The sequence below is a fragment of the Macrosteles quadrilineatus genome, unplaced genomic scaffold (genome assembly GCF_028750875.1).
Source record: "Macrosteles quadrilineatus isolate MER2022 unplaced genomic scaffold, UCM_ALF_1.0 Scaffold_3__2_contigs__length_128488019, whole genome shotgun sequence".
Classification (NCBI taxonomy): Eukaryota; Metazoa; Arthropoda; class Insecta; order Hemiptera; family Cicadellidae; genus Macrosteles; species Macrosteles quadrilineatus.
Window position 1 is genome coordinate 32283354 of NW_026542596.1, and position 19992 is coordinate 32303345.

Consider the following 19992-nt stretch of genomic DNA (forward strand, 5'->3'; position numbering starts at 1 on the left):
TATAAGATTTAAACAAATTTTTGTTTAGACATGATAAGTGGTTACAAGAACTATAAATGATTTGTTTCAGATCATAAATCGAATGTATTGATTAAATTAAAAAGAGGATATTTTATGAGAATATTTTAAAAACACGATTCTGTCCCTTGTTACTATTTTAGTAATGTACGTTTGTAAGTGCCTGTCCAATGTTCTGTAGAGTAGTTGTGACCCATCATTTCAAACTTATTTTACTTATTTTATTTTATTTTACATAAAATAATAGAATAATGGATAGAATGGATCAAGATTTTTAAAAACGAATTGTGGCATTGTAATCAGCGTAAAATTCCAGCTTGAAATGATGGGTCATAACCCTACCTTTACATTTTTGAAAAAAAAAACTTTGTATCCAATATGGCGGATCCAAGATGGCGGCCAAAAATGTATACCCAGTCAACATGAAGTACTTACTACTCTACAATGATCTGACGTAGTCCGGACTTGATATCTTAAGAAATGTAGAAAAAAGTAAGGGGGGAACTCATTTAAAACTAACCCTGTATGCATATGTGTAGTAGCTCCGCGGCTAACCATGGGCAAGTATGTCCAGCCGTGTGCAGTATATGTCATGTTTGGTACCATTTTATTTGGGGAAAAACGATGATTCTCACAGTGTATTTTGTTTTGTGCTACCTTGACATACATCATTGCAGTGATGTTTAGATCTTGATCTAAGCTGATGTTTTTCTGTATGTCTATCTCGTAGTTTGCTAGTTTGTTTGAAAAAATGAGTAACCGTTCTCTTCAAGATAATGAAATTAGTGAATACGGTACTAAATCATAAATCAAAGTTAATTTAACTTGGCCATTAAATACAGATTGTACAATAGGCTAAGTCATACTTCGGCGATGACAGGTATATCGGTAGTGAATTCTTACGATTATGATGAAGATAATTATTGTTCAGGGTTTGATGGTAATGTATGGCTAGGCCCCAAATACCCGGGCTGGGGAAATGAGCATGAACTTGAATACCCGGGATTCATGAGGTTAAATGGACTGTTGAAACTTTTCAATTATATTAAGTAAATACCCCCGCCGCAGCAAACCTGCCGACTAAGCGAATTTCCATTTGTCTGAATTGATTTTCAATTAAATATATTTTAATAGGCCTATCATTAGGTTTAACGAGTACCTAGGTTTGCTGCTACAAGGAAACTAATAAAGTGTGTTTTTTAGTAAAATATTGATAGCTTAGTACAAAATAAATAAATTTGCCAAGTTTGATCAAATTATATCCATAAACAAGCCAACTACAACATTTGACAATATTCTCCATAAGAATAACATGGGAATTTTAAATTTACAATTTTATAAATTTTCTTCGTTACTAATAACCGAAAAAAAATACTTTTATATACTAAATTATTTGTTTTTTTAAAAAGGTCTAAAGAGAAATTGGGAAATTTTGTGTTTTGAGGGTCAAAAGTGAGAAAAACCAATTTTTACCCCATAAAACCCCCCCGTAAAGCCCCGTTCCCATGGTCCGATCATGCTGGTTCGCGAACTCATTCAACTTTATCCCGCTTTACACCTTTAAAACAAATTTCATCAAAATCGGACAAAAATTACTCAAGTTATCGCGTTCACGGACGTATATTTAGTTCCTGCTCAAAATTCTATATTGGCCAAACAGGACGAAATTTTCAAAGTAGATACAAAGAACATATTCAAGCAATTAAATCAAACAACAGAACTACACAAAAATCTACATTTGCAGAACACATACTTTCTACAGACCATACATACAAAAATTATAACGAAAACATTACCATACTAGACATTATTAACAAAGGAACCAAAATGAACATAAAAGAAAATTTTCACATATATAAACACTACAAAGAAGACAGAAACAACATTTTAAATATAGTACACACACAAACCACTAATCCTATATTTAACAAAATTATAAGTGTTAGAAAAACCAACAACTAAACATTCATTCACATAGGTACTAACAAAATTAACAGCTGTATTTATTCATAACATAATATTTTTGTTTGAAATTAGGTTAACACACTTGAAAATGTCCTTAGAGACGAAACATGTTGTGATTTATTAAATAAAAAAGAATATAAAAAAAGGGTACTCATGTTATTTTACATATTATTTATTAATATATATATATATATATATATATATATATAAAAATTTTAACGAATGGTGTTTTTGGCCTCTGGGGACATCAAAATGAAAAAGTAAATTGGTCCCGGGTCTAGGTCTTACCATGCCACCTACGGTAATAGCTACTTCCCTATAGGAAAATTCGCTAAAATAGTTAATTGTTCACTACTTTGTTAGTAAATCATTTGGAAAATCAATTTGAAAAGTGAATTGTAATATTTACTATATAAATAATCGAAAAACATAAAAACATTAGTACCCTTTTAAATTCATTTTAATTTACTATATTTAGTTATATGTTTTAGGCTATGGAGGCGCTCAATGGAAAGGAAATGTTTGGTTCAGCAATTGAAGTTTCTCTAGCAAAACCACCTTCAGATAAGAAAAAGAAAGAAGAAATCTTAAGAGCTAGAGAAAGACGGATGATGGCAATGATGCAACTGAGAGGAGGAGGGTAAGCAGTTCTGAAACATTTATAAAATATCTTCTCTCTTAAATGGCTTGGGCGTCACAGAATAATGATTTATTGGACCAAAGCGTGGGCAAAAGACATGGACAATTAAGAACCTTCGAGGATTTTCACTATTTTTCAATGACCGCAGATGTTCTTGATTTTGCTGTGACCACAGACAATGTTCTCAACTTCAGCGTGACTGCTATAGGTGTTTACAATTTTGCTGTGACCCCAGAAGATGTTCTTGATTTTACTAGCAGAATATAATGTAACTAAAAGAACCCGATTTTTTTACCCGAGACTCAAAAGATCTAAATTGACCAAACTTGACTCAACACTAAGTTAAAAAATGTGGCACATAGTATTATACTATGTTGTTTGTAACATACAACACTACTTAGTATACATCTCATCCCTGTATTATACAGGCTAGTAAAGGTATTCACTGCAACATCCGAGCATGATGGGATGTATACTAAGTAGCGTTGTATGTTAAAGGTATTTACCGCAACATCTGAGCATGAAGAGATGTATACTAAGTAGTGTTGTCGCATCATCCGATCATGATGGAATGTATACTAAAGTCGGGACCACATAAGTTTGCAGTTGAAGGAGGAGCCTATTTACCATATGGTTTTGAATGAACCAATGAGAACGGAGTGGTGTTGCCAAATCTAATAATCCCAGATGATTGAAAATATTGCTTTGTATAAATTAATTAGCGTTGTCAATAGGCGATGTGGCAACATCGCACTAGCCTTGTCTTGCGATTGGCTGTCACCAACTGCAAACTTACGTGGTCCCGACAATAAGTAGTGTTGTATGTTGAAGGTATTTACAGCAACATCGGATCATGATGGGATACTAAGTAGTGTTGTATGTTGAAGGTATTCACTGCAACATCAGAGCATGAAGAGATGTATACTAAGTAGTGTTGTATGTCGAAGATATTTAACGCAACATCCGATCATGATGGGACAGGGTTGGTACGGTCAGGGAAATCCTGGAAAAGTCAGGGAATTTGGTCGGTCTGGAAAAGTCAGGGAATTATGAAAAAAATTCTGGAATTTCTCCTGAAAGACTACTTTTTTTACAGATATGGTACATTCTGCACCTAAACATGTTTTTTTCTGGGTGATGACTGATGGCAAAAAGTACGACATAAGCACTGATGCACATTTTTATATTGGTACGGGGGAGGAATCAATTTTATGTACATAATTTGAAACAAGTTTTGTATTTAGGAGTGATTAAATAAGTTAAATATTTACATTTTTCTAATATTTATTGATTTTGATTGGTCGATATCGACTTGCGGTATACCTGGAAAAAGTATAATATCAGTCTGGAAAACCTGGAAAAGTCAGGGAATTTTGTTTTTTCTAAATTTAGTACCAACCCTGTGGGGTGTATACTAAGTAGTGTTGTATGTTGAAGGTATTTACCGCAATATCCGATCATAATGGGATGTATACTAAGTAGTGTTGTATGTTGAAGGTATTCACTGCAACATCCGAGCATGAAGGGATGTAAACTAAGTAGTGTTGTATGTTGAAGGTATTCACCGCAACATCCGAGCATGATGGGAGGTCCACCGAGAGGAGCCCCGGGAGGTGTGAGAGGAGCGGGCAACTCTATGAGAACTATGGGCAGGGGTGATTATGGTGAGTCTTACAGACTACCGAGTTTGGCTTTGTGATTTCTATTAACAGATAGTTTGTGTGTGTGTGTGTGTGTGTAAGTGTGAGTGTGAAAAATATGGGCTTTATGATAAACTAGATAAAACTTGTAAAATCAGACAGCCTAGCTCTATAAATTTAATTATACAGTTGACTGGAGTTAGTCTACTATAACAAAAATGTTATCAACCCTTTTGATAATCTTGGACAAACTTTTTTTTGCATTTCACACAATCAACAAGTGTACTTGTGCAACTTAAAAGCAAATTAGACAGTTGCATTTTTTTTGCCTTTGGGACTTAGTTTCTGTCATTTCTAATCTTTCAGAAGAGGCAAAAGGGTTGTTAAAGATCAATTGAGGCTTCAAGGACAAGCTTAAATTATAATATCAATTTTCAAGGTTAAATTGTGTTGGGAATAACTTTTAGACAAGAGTATTAATTGTCTAGTAAATGTTACCCATGTTGCTTTGCTCTGTGTCCTTGCTGCCTTGCTAATATCCCGGTGGAGGACCTTCTTTCTACTTTTCCTCCCTTTAATACAATTTGTATATTTATATTATTACCATATTCCTACAGAAATGTTCGACGTACTTTAATATTATTGCTGTGTTGGAATCAATACATTTTTTAGGGATAAGTGCACATTTGGATAATAACTTCATCCTTCAAACATCCATTAGAATCAGTTCTGTTTTTGAAATTATGATGATTTTTGAAAGTTTCACTATTGAATATTCACTTGGGAGGTTCTTCTGCTTTCCGTTGAAGGCAAAATTGGTAATTTTTACCCTGACCAACTTGTTATTGGCTTTCACAAATCTCATAACAGTTAAGTCTAAATAGGACTCTTGAATCAATTATGTTAGTAGTTTTTAAATATAATGTTATCTTCAACTTGTGGACAAAAAAAAATGTTGCTGACAGTATTTTGTTTGAAGAAAATTTTAAAATATCTCATTGTGGACTGCTTTATTATTATTGGATGTTTGAGGATGCTAAGTTCCTTTTTAGATTTGAAAATCTACGAGTTATATGTTTGCGTTACCTAGAAGAAATAATTTGTATTTAAATCACATTTTTAGACTAGACTATTATAATTTTGCACGACAATATTCAAATTTTTGACTGTTTTAATTCTGGACTGTTTTAATTTTAACTGCCACCTAGAACATTAATGTTATAAAATAAAACTGCTTATGACTCTGCAGAAACATTTTTAACTCTCATCAATCGAGGATGTGGATTGCAAATATTTAGTATTAATATAATATCAAATTTTTGTAATGCTTCTCGTATAAAGATGACAGTAATTTATTTTAGAATCGTTATTTCTACTATCTATATTTATTAACATTTTTTGTTGGAATGAACAACTGTGTATCTTGCCTATAAAAACCTTATGTTCATGAATTTGTTTGGACAAATTATTTTTAGCAATTTATAATATAAAAGGATTATGTTAAAAGTTTTGTTAAAAGAATGCTTTATTTTCCTAACTGTACTAGAATAGAATCTCCCAGGTTTGATACTGGAATTGCAAGCTTTTTGTATTTTTATCTTGCGATATATATATATAAAAAACCCCTTCAAAGGGTCTTGATAATTCTTTCTTTAGTTGGCTGAAAAACACACTAAAACAACACAATAAATAAGTAGACCTATTGTGAAAATAATTTGTCTAACAATTTTAGCTAGATTAATTTTAAGTATTCTCTGTATTATTATTATATTGGTATTGTTCGTTATACTGTAATTTTTATTTCTTATTTACATATTTCTGATCTTGTTTTGTTTCTCTATATTAATTTTATAGCCTGGTTATTTTTGTATTCAGTTGTATGTAGCTATTCAATGTTTATATGTTGTTTATATGTTATATGTTTTGGATAGGTCAATTTAATTGGATTAATGTTAGAAGTTGGAAACAAAATAACTGATGAGTATCCTGAATTTGAAAATGTGTAAAACACAGGTTTAAGCTAAGTCCTGCTTATAAATATCTTTTATTTGAATTTGTGCTAAAAGACAATATTCAGTTAACTTTGGCATTAAATTTGTACAAAAGGTATCATTTACCCTTGATTACAGTCTTTTAAAGCAAAAAAAAAAAAAAATTAAATATTTTGATCTTTAAACACTTTTCAAAATAAGTAAAGTAGCATAAACGGTTATTTTTTCACCAACTTCTTTAACTTCAAAATTATTGTTTAGTTTCAATATTTAATTTGAAAAAAATATAAAATTATAAGTCTTCTTATGAACGCCTTATTTAAAAGGCTGATATGTAAACTTTTTGTTTTTTAAAACATTTTGATGAAAAACTCAATGTAATTTTTGGCAGTGCTTTATCTAAAATCTTTAACGAGGGGTTATTCCTTATCCATCTATTTACTTTAACATTCTTTTTTTATAACTTATAATTGCAAAATTAGTTGTCTCCAAAATACACTTGAGTCCCATCGTGTTCCAACATTTAAACCACATTTTTGGTCCATTGGATTATTAGGCATAGATCATGTAAATTTTGAAACTATTATTTAACGATGAAACTTAAATATTCAGTTATCAGGTACATTTTCTAATGAGTTTAAAACTTCAAAGATATTCAGGGAAAATATAGATTAAAACTACACACTATGTTGGAAATAAAACGTGTATCTAAGTGTGAGCAATTCAGTATTTTAAGTTACAGTTCAGTTAATGAGTTTTTGGCAGTGTTAAATACGCTTTAAATGCTAAATTGCTTTTCATTAATTTAAAATTATTAATTTCTTTTGTTGATACACTTGTATTGGGAAAAGGTAGCTATTGTTTTTGTGCTTGTAAAACTAATTTGTTATTATTGAAAAGTAGTATAAATCTGCAGATTTCCAATATTTTTCTGGGTCGGGTCGGAAATAGTTTTCGGGCCAAGTTCGGGTCAGGTTATTTAGCCTACGTTAATGGTATAAGAGAGGCTCCGTTTTCGAGTATGATTGAGGCAAATTTATGTTCCTATGATTACAGAATGGATCTGGGAAGATGTACGGTGTAAAATTGACGATTTTCTGTGAATGCGTTTGATGTTCACGATTTTTCAGTAATCACGGGAGACTTAAGATTTTACGACCAAAGAGCTGTACACAATTTTGCCATGACTGCAGAAGATGTTTGATCTCGCCGTCAACGGGAAGAAATTTACAATTTTCTCGTGGCCTTGGAAGATGCTCTCGATATTGCCATAACTGGGGAAGGGGTTTATGATCTCGCAGCTCCTCAGGAGTTAATCAATTCGCTATGACTGCTGTTCAAGACGGTCACAATGTTGCTGAGATTGTGGAAAATTTTTTAATTTTTGCCCTGCCAGCTGAATGTTTACGATTTGTCTGTAACCATAGATGATGTTCTCGATTTAGCCGTGACCGTTAGGCCTATTAAAGATGTCTATTTCGGCGTGACTGCGGGAGATAATGCCACTGTTGTATAAATCTATTGCAGTATTACAATTAATATTTTTAGCAATCAATACTATCTGAAGTTACTCGATTTTTGGCCTGACCCGAAGGAAAATGTTTGGTATGCAGACCCCTAAAATAGCCAAAAACCAAAAATTGTTTTGATCAACAAGTATTTTAACTGTTTTTCTGCTTTAGGGAACTAAATTATTGTTATTAGTAGTTAAAAATGTACATTTTGCATTATTGACTCGTTAATACTAGAAAACATCAATAAAAATAATCCACTCTTTAAACGACTACAAAGTTGGTAGTTTTTTGTAAATTGCAAAGAAGTAAATATTATTTTAACTTAAATTTTGTAAAAGTTAGTCAGCTTAAATACAAAAGATTTTTTTTACCCAAATGCATTAAAACACTAACAATAAATTAACCACATTACTGCTCAGTTGGTTGCACGGTGCTATGTTGCGGTTTTCCCCTTGAAGTAACTGTTTTATCATGGCAGCATGCTGTAATCTGGTAACACTATGAAGTAGTCAACATTCAGTAGATATAATTGGTGATAAGAACTCTCCTTCAATATTCTTTACATCCTCAGTTCATCCTAATAACCATTGCTTTTCTGTGTTTGCATTTATGATTTGTCAAGTTTTTCCAAGCTTTCCACCACGGACAACGGTAAGTATGGATAACCACGTGTTTCATGGAGCACTGGTAGATTAAGTTGTGGGATAATTAACTTCATGTACTTTTCATTTCCCCTAATCATATATCCTGAAATAGTAAACTCAGTTATATTTCTTTCGTATATCTTTGTTTCTGATCTAAATTTAATTAATTAGTTGTAATTTATATCTTTTCCCGGCATGCCCTTTATTTATCTATTTATTTATATATTTTGGAATCAACATTTGAATATTTAAAAATTTTGTACAAATTTTATCAGTGGTGGCTTACATTAGGTTTGTTGTGTTGTTTTTTATAGATTATGATTACGACTATTACGGTTATGCTGATTATCGAGGCGGCTACAGTGACCCGTATTATGATGACTATTACCGTTACGAAGATTACTATTACGATTATCCGCCACCACCGCCACCTGCTAGAGGAAGGGGCAGGCAAGCACAGCCGGTGGGTCGAGTCCCGTTACTTTCGTATGTTTGCACGTTTGATTGTGGCACAGTGTTCGGTTTCCACTCCTTTCCTTCTCTATGTATTGTGTGATGAGATTAATCTAAACGCACTTTCTGCTACTTAATCTCTCTTGAATCTGTTTGCTGCTTAATGATCCCGCTACTTAACAATACCTCGCATAGAATGCAGTGCCACTTTCAAACTGCGTATCATATCTGAGTCAGTAACAGAAAGCCTCAGTCACAGTGGATTGGCTTCTAATAGAGGGCCGGGAAAAGTAAAGCATTCATTGATACTACTTGTACGATCAAAACCTGTCGGTAATAAAGTTCACTCTCATCTGCCACTCATACCTTGTGTTTGCCTGTTTGGCTCAGATATGATGCCTGATAATTGCAGGGTTATCCAATTTTATAAAGGGAAAAACGTGGCCACTCACTAACTTAGTGCCTAACATTCTTTTTCTTACTAATTTCACTAATAAAAAACATTGTGTAGTTTTCAGTCAGAAAAATGAAGAGTCTTTCGCTTTGGCCCTAGTCTATGCTTTGCTAAGCTATTAGCTGCTTCAATCGATGCTTAGCTGATCAACGCTGGTAGACGCTTGGTCCCTTTACCCATATCCTACCTATCTTGCAACCATTGCTCGTGTTTTGGATAACCCTGCTACTTGCTAATAATGTTAAAGTAATAGATTACTTTTAAGATACATACAAATAAAATTACTCTTTAACATGAATAACATGTAATGGCCAAACATTTAGTGGATTAAAAAATAATAGGAAATATATTCAAACAATTGGATTTAAAAAATGCTGAATAAAGTTATTTTTAAAATTTTTCTTCTTACATAGTAGTTACTATAAATAATAACGTATGAGTATATGCTATAATTTCGAAATAAGTGTTACATAGACAAATTGACCACAAGAAAAAGTTTGGCCCAAACCAATTAATTAAAATTAATAGTATTATTAATAATCTCACAGTCAAAATTTAATACAAAATAATATTTATTGGCATACATAGAAATATAGTATCAAACTAGATTTATATTTGACTAGTTATTACATATTAGTTTACTATCTTGTAAAGTTAATGCTCTAGCTTAAACAATTTTGAACACCATATAGGATATCGAAGAGGATATTCTGGACAGAAGAGCTTCGATGTACGACATGAACTTTGGGATCCAGGTTTGTTTAGTTTTAACTCTATTCCATATTAAACTGTACTTTCTATTTGTTTTAGTTGTTATTACTCATTTAGACAAAGTGAATCTTATACTTATATAAAGAATTAAACAATAACACAAAGATAACATACTAAAGCATCTTAAGTGCTATAGTTAGTTTGTAAATAAGATAATACCGCACAAATGTAGTTTTTTGTAACTTTGGGATGTTCAGATATTAGCATGAACACTATCACCATCAACACCCATCATTTGATTACCAGCTATAAAAAATAATTCATCATCTATAAATAATATTTATAATCTTTCAAAATGTTTTTCTTATCTTTTATATTTACTTTATTAATTAATACCCTGGCCCTTAAACTGCAGTATAACAATTTAGATCAACATCCTAGTAAAAATAATAAATATTTTAATGTTTTTGTTGTATATATTTTAAATTAATCAACTTCGACACATTTAAAAAACTAATTTACAAAGTTAAATCAAGATATAATGATGTTTTCCACAAATACAAAGGTTCTTAGTCAAATGTATATTTATTAAAGATGGACTGGATTATAATTTATAGTTTTGCACAAAAGAGGACTGGGTTTTTTTAAACAAGGAAATCTTTTTTTAGAGGTTAGTGTCCTCTTTTAACTTGGCTGTCCACATAGGCCACTGGGACCTGTGCAGTGCTTGGAATGTTTTTAAAAATCCTGAGTAAACATTCTTGCAATAATGATAAAAAATTCAAACTTCTTCATTACAGTGTTCTGTCTGTTATCATGCCCGTTTTCACTGATAATGGCACTATCACTATTTTTAACACGATCGCAGGAACAACATCATCACCTATCAGCTGTCATAGTGGCAAAATCATCCCCTTCAATCACAACGACATCATTGTCATCCGTCATGCTCTGAAATATTTATTAGTTTCTGCGATTACGGAGAAATCATTATCGGCACTCCCAAAATCAGTGACGTTGGAATAAATCCCTGAAGAAAATTCCATAATCAAATATGATCCATCTTGAAAATTGAAAATATAAAATTCTCATTTGTCCATCCTTAATACTTATCAAAACATGTTTTCTTTTTGTACTTTTTTTAGCTTAAACATATAACATAAAAATTATTTTCGAAATAAACTTAAATTATTATTATAGTTATTTGTTTGATAATCCCAAAATTTTGTTGCAAACACTAAAAATCATGTCCTTAAAACAGACGTTTTAGACACTATGCTTTGTATTACATAAATACAATAGCATGTAACTATTAGTCCAGGAGCTGAGGGGGTTTGAGCATGCATGAAAGTAGTACGCAATGTTATTGCTGATTATTGTAATATGGACTGTGGTGATCAAAATTACGTATGTCGCCTATTTCAAAAGTGGTCGATAAGGTGGGGGGGAGGGGGCAAACATGGCGGTTTGCGCTATGCGTTAAAACGCTGATAGTTCGAAAACGGTAAAAGATAGAACATCGGTTAAAACGTCGTTGTAATTCTAAAAATGTGGACAACAATAATGGTTATTGGGTTCGAGGTCGTATCTCTATAAATAAACAAGTTATTGTATAAAATATGTAAAAATGGACTTTTCGTGTAGTTTTTTTACCGAAAGTAGAATTAATTTGTGAGTGTCGCAAAGAAGTAATACCAAATATCTTTGCTGATAGTTGTAATATGGACTGTGGTGATAAAAAATACGCATTTCGCCTACTTTTCAGGTGGTCGAGAACTTGGGGGCAGGGGGGCAAAGATGGCAGAACGCGCTATGAATCGAAACGACTGTAGCCCGAGAACGGTACGAGATAGGACATCGGTTAAAACGTAGTTTTAATAAAAAAAATATTACCAACAGAAAAGGTCCTTTGGTTAAAAGTTGTATCATAACTAATAAAAAAGTTATAACAATAATAAGTTTTAACAAAATCTACATAGTACAGCTATTTTTTTCAAAAATCGTATTGATTGTTGATAAATAATAGTGCAATTACTTAATTACTCGGCTAAATATTAACTAGATGCATTTTCTTATAAGAAAAAATATATTATTATGAATACATTTGGTTTAAAATGTAAAACATGGCCTCCAAACTACATATAATACTTGGGGTTTCGCCGCAATCAAATGCATAATACAGACTACCACTACAAATCCAATTTTAATTATTATAAAGTTGTAGGTTATTACAATATGATTATGTAACAGATTCTTATTCAGTTATGCCAGTTATTCAGTTCTTATTAACAGTTGTGCCGATATCAGCAGCACTGCGCAGCAATTATGACGCAACCTATCGGACGAACCCCAAGGCGTTTGGAGGCCGTGTTTTACATTTTAAACCAAATGTATTCGTAATAATATATTTTTTTCTTATAAGAAAATGCATCTAGTTAATATTTTGCCGAGTAATTAGGTAATTACACTATTATTTTTCAATAATCCATACGATTTTCGAAAAAAATAGCTGTACGATGTAGATTTTGTTAAACTTATTATTGTTATAACTTTTTTATTAGTTAAGATACAACTTTTTACCCAATGACATTTTCTATTGGTAATATTTTTTGGATTAAAACTACGTTTTAACCAATGTCCTATCTCGTACCGTCCTCGAGCTACAGTCGTTTCGATGCATAGCGCGTTCCACCATCTTTGCCCCCCTCCCCCCAAGTTCTCGACCACCTGAAAAGTAGGCGAAATGCGTATTTTTTATCACCACAGTCCATATTACAACTATCAGCAAAGATATTTGGTATTACTTCTTTGCGACACTCACAAATTAATTCTACTTTCGGTAAAAAAACTACCCGAAAAGTCCATTTTTACATATTTTATACAATAACTTGTTTATTTATAGAGATACGACCTCGGACTCAATAACCATTATTGTTGTCCACATTTTTAGAATTCCAACGACGTTTTAACCGATGTTCTATCTTTTACCGTTTTCGAACTATCAGCGTTTTAACTAGTGATGTGCGATACGTATCGTATCGTATCGGAATATCGCGATACGCGAGGGACGATACGATATTTCGATACGATATTTGAAAAACGATACGTATCGTATCGCCTAAAACGATATTTGTATTTATATCGGCACATAGAGCGATACGATTCATGCCAAAACGATATTTTTAAGCTTTTTTTGCGCAGGCTCTCGCAGGCCGAGCAAACTGAAAAATCTGTACTCTGTGGATGTGTAGTTTGAAATAGGAGTTTTTGTGCGAGCCTTTCAAGACCGGAAAATGCCGCGTATCTGCGCATGCGCAAGTAAGCGTTATTCGTAGCACTTGTAACAGCTGCAGCTGTTTCAGAAAATCACACTAGTATCTTCACTGCAACTCTTGCAACAATCTACTTGAAACTGGAACGGTTCTCCCGCACTTAACTCCAAACCATTTAATTACTGTAACTGAATGAAGAATTTTACAGATTATGTTTATGTATGTGTTACTTTACTTACTGTAACCTCTGGCACCTCCTTTATTTTATAAAACAAATTTTAAGTAACTTGGGTGAGCTACGTTACCGTTATCATCTATTCATCTATCTTCATTGTACCCAAACATGTTTTCCAAAAGAGAAGATCCCAATTCTCATTTCATTTTTAATAGTCTAAGCTTTTTGAGAATTATTGGCATCTTGCTTACAATGAAATTTATAACAAAATGTAAATGTTCAACAACGCTAATACATAATAATTTATTTTATTCACTAGCGCTTTCAGAAACTAGGTTTCAATTCAAAAGCGCTAGTGAATAAAACAAATTATTTTATTGGCCTTGCCTTGTTGAACATAGCTGGCTTATTAATTGGAATACTTCTGTACTTCTCGTCCATAAACTAAAAATATACTTTTCCACATAAACTACAAAGTACTCCAGTGTTATTGATGTCTTCCATTCGTATTTCTCAGAATCTTCGCATTGAAGAAGGAGCACATCATCGATAATAAATGACCTCCGCAACACAGCAGCAATCAAAATCTATCAATAACATTAACCCCAACTTCAACTCAGACATAACTCGATCATAACATAAAGAATAACAAACGATATGAATAATAATTATGAGGAACTATAGTTGCAGTTGCAGTGCAGTCAAGATAAATACTACGACAACGACGCTAGTTAGTGGTTAGTGACCGTGACTTTCTGAAATAGCTGCTGCTACGCCACCAGTTACTAGCGCATGCGCAGAAGCGCGGCATTTTCCGGTCTTGAAAGGCTCGCGTTTTTGTCGTCTCTATTTTTTGTTTTTACTTGATAATGTACCAGTCCCATCCCAGTCCAGTCCATTTCCACTAACGTGCTATCTACTAGTGCAGTGTTTGAGAACTGTCTGTGACAATTACTACATTAATGTATCTGCAATCCTAAAATGATATCGGAAGGATAGGGAAACATGTCCAAGACGTAGGGAGTTGTAAAGGAAGTAGTAAAGGCGAGCAGCGTGGAGTGTGGAAATGGATTAATGTATCTGCAATACTAAGACTGTTTTCAGAGTAAACTAATGATTTTCCCCGAGCAAAGCTTGGTCCCCAGGTCCTTATATAAATTAGCCGTTTCTAGGTTAGGTAGGGGAGGGGGAAAACGATACGATACGTATCGTTTTTCGATATTTTTGACGATACGATTCGCGTATCGCGATACAGACGCCCGATTCGATACGGCGATACGATATTTTTTTCCGATACGTATCGTATCGCTGTATCGCGATACGCGTCCGTATCGCCCATCACTAGTTTTAACGCATAGCGCAAACCGCCATGTTTGCCCCCTCCCCCCCACCTTATCGACCACTTTTGAAATAGGCGACATACGTAATTTTGATCACCACAGTCCATATTACAATAATCAGCAATAACATTGCGTACTACTTTCATGCATGCTCAAACCCCCTCAGCTCCTGTACTATATAATGACTGTAAACGGTTCGTCTTGAAATATTCATTAGTTTGATGATGGCAAAGCTTAATTTTTATAACTCTGAGCTAAAAAGAATTCTCAGTCTTTTGCACTAGAAAAAAAAAACTACAGAATGTATAAAAGTTCACTTTCTTGATGTTGCAATTTTTACTCTAGAATTAGTTTATTCACATTGGTATCATTGGCTAGTCATTGGTATCTTTTAGTTGATTATTTACACCTCATGTACTTCATCCTTATCCTTCTCATCTTAACATTCTTTGGCACCTAGCATTGTGATTGTGGAATGAATATCAAAACTAACTTTTGTGTTTCAGATGTTCATTTAAATTTATGTTACAGTAATAATCCAATTAGTTTTGTTGGGTTTTTAATTTTGTTTACAAAAACTTTTTTGTCTAAGCTCATAAGAGCATAATTTTCCACTGAATACTACAACTCCATTAATTTGGAATCCCGTTTGATTTTCTTTTGTATTTGAACTAACCCTAATTTGTAAGTTTCAATTTTTTTTTTAAACAATCATTCCTTGGTTGTTAGTATTGCTTTTAAGATTGATAAATATTTAACTTTTGGTTTCATTATTTATGGATCATGTAAGATGTATAAAATAACTGATTGGTATTTTAAACATCTTATAGGTGACTGCTTTTTGATTTGTCTTTTACAGAGCGTGATAACATAACGCTGCTTATGTTTTATAGCTAAAATGCTTACCATTTAATGATTTTGAGTGTTTTGTTGAATTAAGAAACTTAATAGACAACAAGATATATAGTGCATTTTTATAGCAAGGTTTTTAATAAGCGTACATTATTACCACTTTTCTGATATCTTTGCTGTATATTTGAATAAGAGTCCCATTCGTTGGTATTTCTAATATTCAGTCCTTAGGTTGGATGAAGGGTCAGTTGTCGGAAAATTAAATGTACAGATTGCAATTAATACGTACAAGAAATTTAGAAAATTTATATCCAAAATTATTTTTAACTAACTGTATTTTAATTCTAAGCATTCAATTAACATTCAGTACAAGGTTATAACATGCTTTTTCATCTGCAATTTCAAAAAATCCCTTATAAAATTATAAAAACAATTTTGTTTTAGTTTATGAGCAACAGATTCTAATAGTATTTACAATAGCCTCATACGATGGCAGGAATTTTAACATAGAAATTGTACAGTTTTATGGATATTTACTGTGAAGAATCCCCCCTCTCAATTTTCTGTTATTAAAAAAGAAATCAGTTATTTTTTTAACCCTCCCAGTGTTACTTGACGAAAATTCGACAAGCAGCACACTTTGTGTAGTGTTACTTGTCGATTTTTCGACAAGCAGACATCGTTTACGGCGAAGGCTCTATAACTGACTGAATCGGATTGAACTGGATCGAGTTAGGTATCGTTCTTTCCGTTTCATTCTAAGCTTTCTCCAGAGGTCTGTCTCAGCGCTGTACGTTATCTGAGCCGATCGTAATATGTAGCAGACAGCTGACGTGCGTGTATTTGTAAACAGCTAGGTTACCCTCCGACCGATGACTGATGTGTTTTATTACGTTTATCATTGTTTTAGTGTTAAAAATCAAAAGTAGTGATATACGTGTTGCATTATAAGAAGATTTAAGTGGTTTTGAAGTGCTGGTTGATGATCCTGAAGAAGTAGGTAGTGATATTGATGTAAATTATCAGCCAGATTCCTAGCTATGGTTAGGCTATGCATTCTTAGCTAAACGCTATGTACTGAAATCAGTTTTTTGCCCATAACTTATTTATTTGCAAATCTACTTCCTTATATTATTATATATTTGTAATCCTCATAAAATTTAGAACAAAGTGGCTATTTTCAAATATTTATAGGCCTATAATTTATACAATTTCATTGAGCGCGAACTTATTTTTTTTTTGAAAATTTTTGAAATTATATTTTTTTTAACTAAAAATTTTTTTTTGAAAAAATGTTCCTTATGTTTTATATATAATATTGAAGCCCATGATTTTCCAAACAAAATGGTATATAGAACATTAGAATTAACATTGTTTTAAGCTTCTCAGATCCGTTTTAATAAAACCTTGCAAATGCGCCAAAAATAGGTGGACATTAACCCTCCGAGTGTCACGCGTCATAAAAATGACGCACAACACACTTTGTGTAGGGTCACGCGTCACTTTTATGACGCACAAACATCGTTTACGGCGAAGGCTCTATGACTGACTGAATCGGATTGAACTGGATCGAGTTAGGTATCGTTCTTTCCGTAATATTCTAAGCTTTCTCCAGAGGTCTGTCTCTAAGCGCTATTCATTTTAGTTCCGAAAATATTGTAGCAGACAGCTGACGTGCGTGTATTTGTAAACAGCTAGGTTCCCCCGGACCGATGACTGATGTGTTTTATTACGTTTATCATTGTTTTAGTGTTAAAAATCAAAAGTAGTGATATACGTGGTGCATTATAAGAAGATTTAAGTGGTTTTGAAGTGCTGGTTGATGATCCTGAAGAAGTAGGTAGTGATATTGATGTAAATTATCAGCCAGATTCCTAGCTATGGTTAGGCTATGCATTCTTAGCTAAACGCTATGTACTGAAATCCGTTTTTCGCTCATAACTTATTTATTTGATAACTTACCTCGCTATATGATTATATATTTGTAATCCTCATTAAATTTAGAACAAAGTGGCTATTTTCAAATATTTATAGGCCTATAATTTATACAATTTTATTGAGCGCGAACTTATTTTTTTTTTGAAAATTTTCGAAATTATATTTTTTTTTACCTAAAAATTTTTTTTTTGAAAAAATGTTCCTTATGTTTTATATATAATATTGAAGCCCATGATTTTCCAAACAAAATGGTATATAGAACATTAGAATTAACATTGTTTTAAGCTTCTCAGATCCGTTTTAATAAAACCTTGCAAAGGGGCCAAAAATAGGTGGACATTAAGGCCTAAACTATGGACACTCGGAGGGTTAAGGCCTAAACTATGGACACTTGGAGGGTTAAAATTCTTAAATAGAACCTTTCACAAAAAATAGCACCAAATAAATTTTAAAACAAAAAAATATTACACTAGAAATGTTACATAGTGTCAAACCTGTGAATGAATTTTATCCTAATTAATTGTCCAAACTGAATAATTCAGGAATTCCAGTCCACGAGCCTGGAGTGTAGTATAACATTTTAAAGTGTAGCTGCTAAAATGCAGTTTTGTGTTTAAATATTCTCTATTAAAACTGGTTTCTTCAAAGTTATTACCTAGTTACTGCCTTGAGTCTGATTGAAAGTTGCAGTTTTAATATGGAATATCAATATGATAGTAGCCAACTGATGATGGGTACTGTGGTACTGTGGCACTGATGATGTTGCTAATGTGTTGTTGTGTTGTGTTGTGTGTGTAGGCTGGGCGTGGGCGTGGAGTAGTGCCGCGTGGCCGAGCAGGTGGGCCCCCAATCCGTGGGGGTCCCAGGGGGGGCCGGGGGGTCGCAGCCTCAGGGGGCCGTGGGGGGGCTCGTCCGCCCGTCCGTGGGGGACTGCGCGCCAAGGGAAGTTTACCAGGTGAGGATGGTCTGTATCTACTTTTCTTGACATTTCAATATTTTAGCAGTCAGCAACATATGGCTGATTTTAGCTGTTTGAGAGCTAATACTAATTTTTCTGGCCTAAGGAAACATCCCTTTTTATGCTTTCTTGGTATGAGCCTTACAGTCGCATGCTGCATGGATGTGGGTTTAATAATTGTGTGTTTGGCGTAATTATCAATCGTTGGACTGTAATCACAGTACATTGTGAATACTTTATCCTTAGAACTTAACACAAACTACACCATTGTAAAAATGTTAACTAAAAATGCCTGCTATATATTTGTGTTCAGTGGAAAATTGCTACTTTTGTACTTAAGGAATTATTCAAAAAGTTGTAGCTAGCTCTTGATTTGTTAGACATCTAGTTGAAATAAAATGTATAATTTGTAATGATGTAAATTATTTTTCAAAGTTTATAATATCAGTATCAGTGATATATCATTGTTTGAACACATTGCATACATTCATCAGAATTCTATTCAAGTAATACTTGTGACTTGTGATTTATTTCAGTATTAGTTTGGCTTGAGTTTTTGTTGGTCTATTAACATCTCTTTATTATTGGTGTAGGCCTATTTTCGCTTAACCCAACATTCTCTCGAATAATTTAGATGTAGAAATGACAGGGGTTTCAAAACCTTAAAAAACCGGTGTTGTATTCTAAACTATTAAAAAAATAAAATGTAAACTTTAAAGTTGTTGGGTAAAATTATTGTGAACGTATGATTCAAGCTTTGTATAGTAGAAATTTGCTTATACAGTAGAACCTCGATTATAATTTTTTTTTATCATAAAAATACAATTAGTAGGCTATTGCACAATCATGATATTTCAAGTTACTAACCTTGTAGTAACAAAAACGTTTAAAACCACAGTTTACTCAAACAAAAAAATTACTAAACACTACAGCAATAAATCACGTAAAGAACAGATTAATAGAAATTCTAGTACCTACTGCTAGTGCTACACATTATACTGTTTCAGGTCAGAAGAATGTCTGTCGATAAAAACATTAGATAACTCATAAAAGAGTATAAAACAAGAGTAGTGATAATAATAACAGTCGTAAAATTAGATAAAGATAACAATGAACCGCTTATTCTTTCTCTTAGTAGTTATTCTATTCTTTCTTGGGCTTCTCTTCATACAAACATTCAACAAGTTTTCATAGTTACTAATCATCCAAACACCAAAGGCTACTAAAGATGCCATGTTACTAATCATCCAATCACAAACTGTTGTGACATAGCAAGCGCACAGCAGACGGATGTGTAAAGAGCAGAAAATGTCAGTGCAAGCGGATAGGGTACTTCATGGTATTATCCGGAGGCCATGTCTTTTAGAGGGATTTTTTTATTGGAGACCAACAATTACTACATAATTGAAAAGAACATACTTTATGTC

General features: G+C 32.9%; 1 protein-coding gene across 12 annotated transcripts in view; it reads left to right on the forward strand.

Annotated features, from left to right (window-relative positions):
- LOC128988339 (heterogeneous nuclear ribonucleoprotein Q-like) overlaps positions 1-19992 on the forward strand; it is a 51777-nt gene that overhangs the window by 23593 nt on the left and 8192 nt on the right. For 3 of the 12 annotated variants that reach the window (XM_054409534.1, XM_054409535.1, XM_054409540.1), the window contains 5 exons: positions 2475-2623; positions 4181-4287; positions 8727-8875; positions 10012-10074; positions 18406-18571. In XM_054409534.1, the coding sequence (XP_054265509.1) occupies positions 2475-2623; positions 4181-4287; positions 8727-8875; positions 10012-10074; positions 18406-18571 (634 nt within the window). The remainder of the gene's footprint in view (positions 1-2474; positions 2624-4180; positions 4288-8726; positions 8876-10011; positions 10075-18405; positions 18572-19992) is intronic. The other 9 variants (XM_054409536.1, XM_054409542.1, XM_054409543.1 and 6 more) reach the window with 9 other exon arrangements.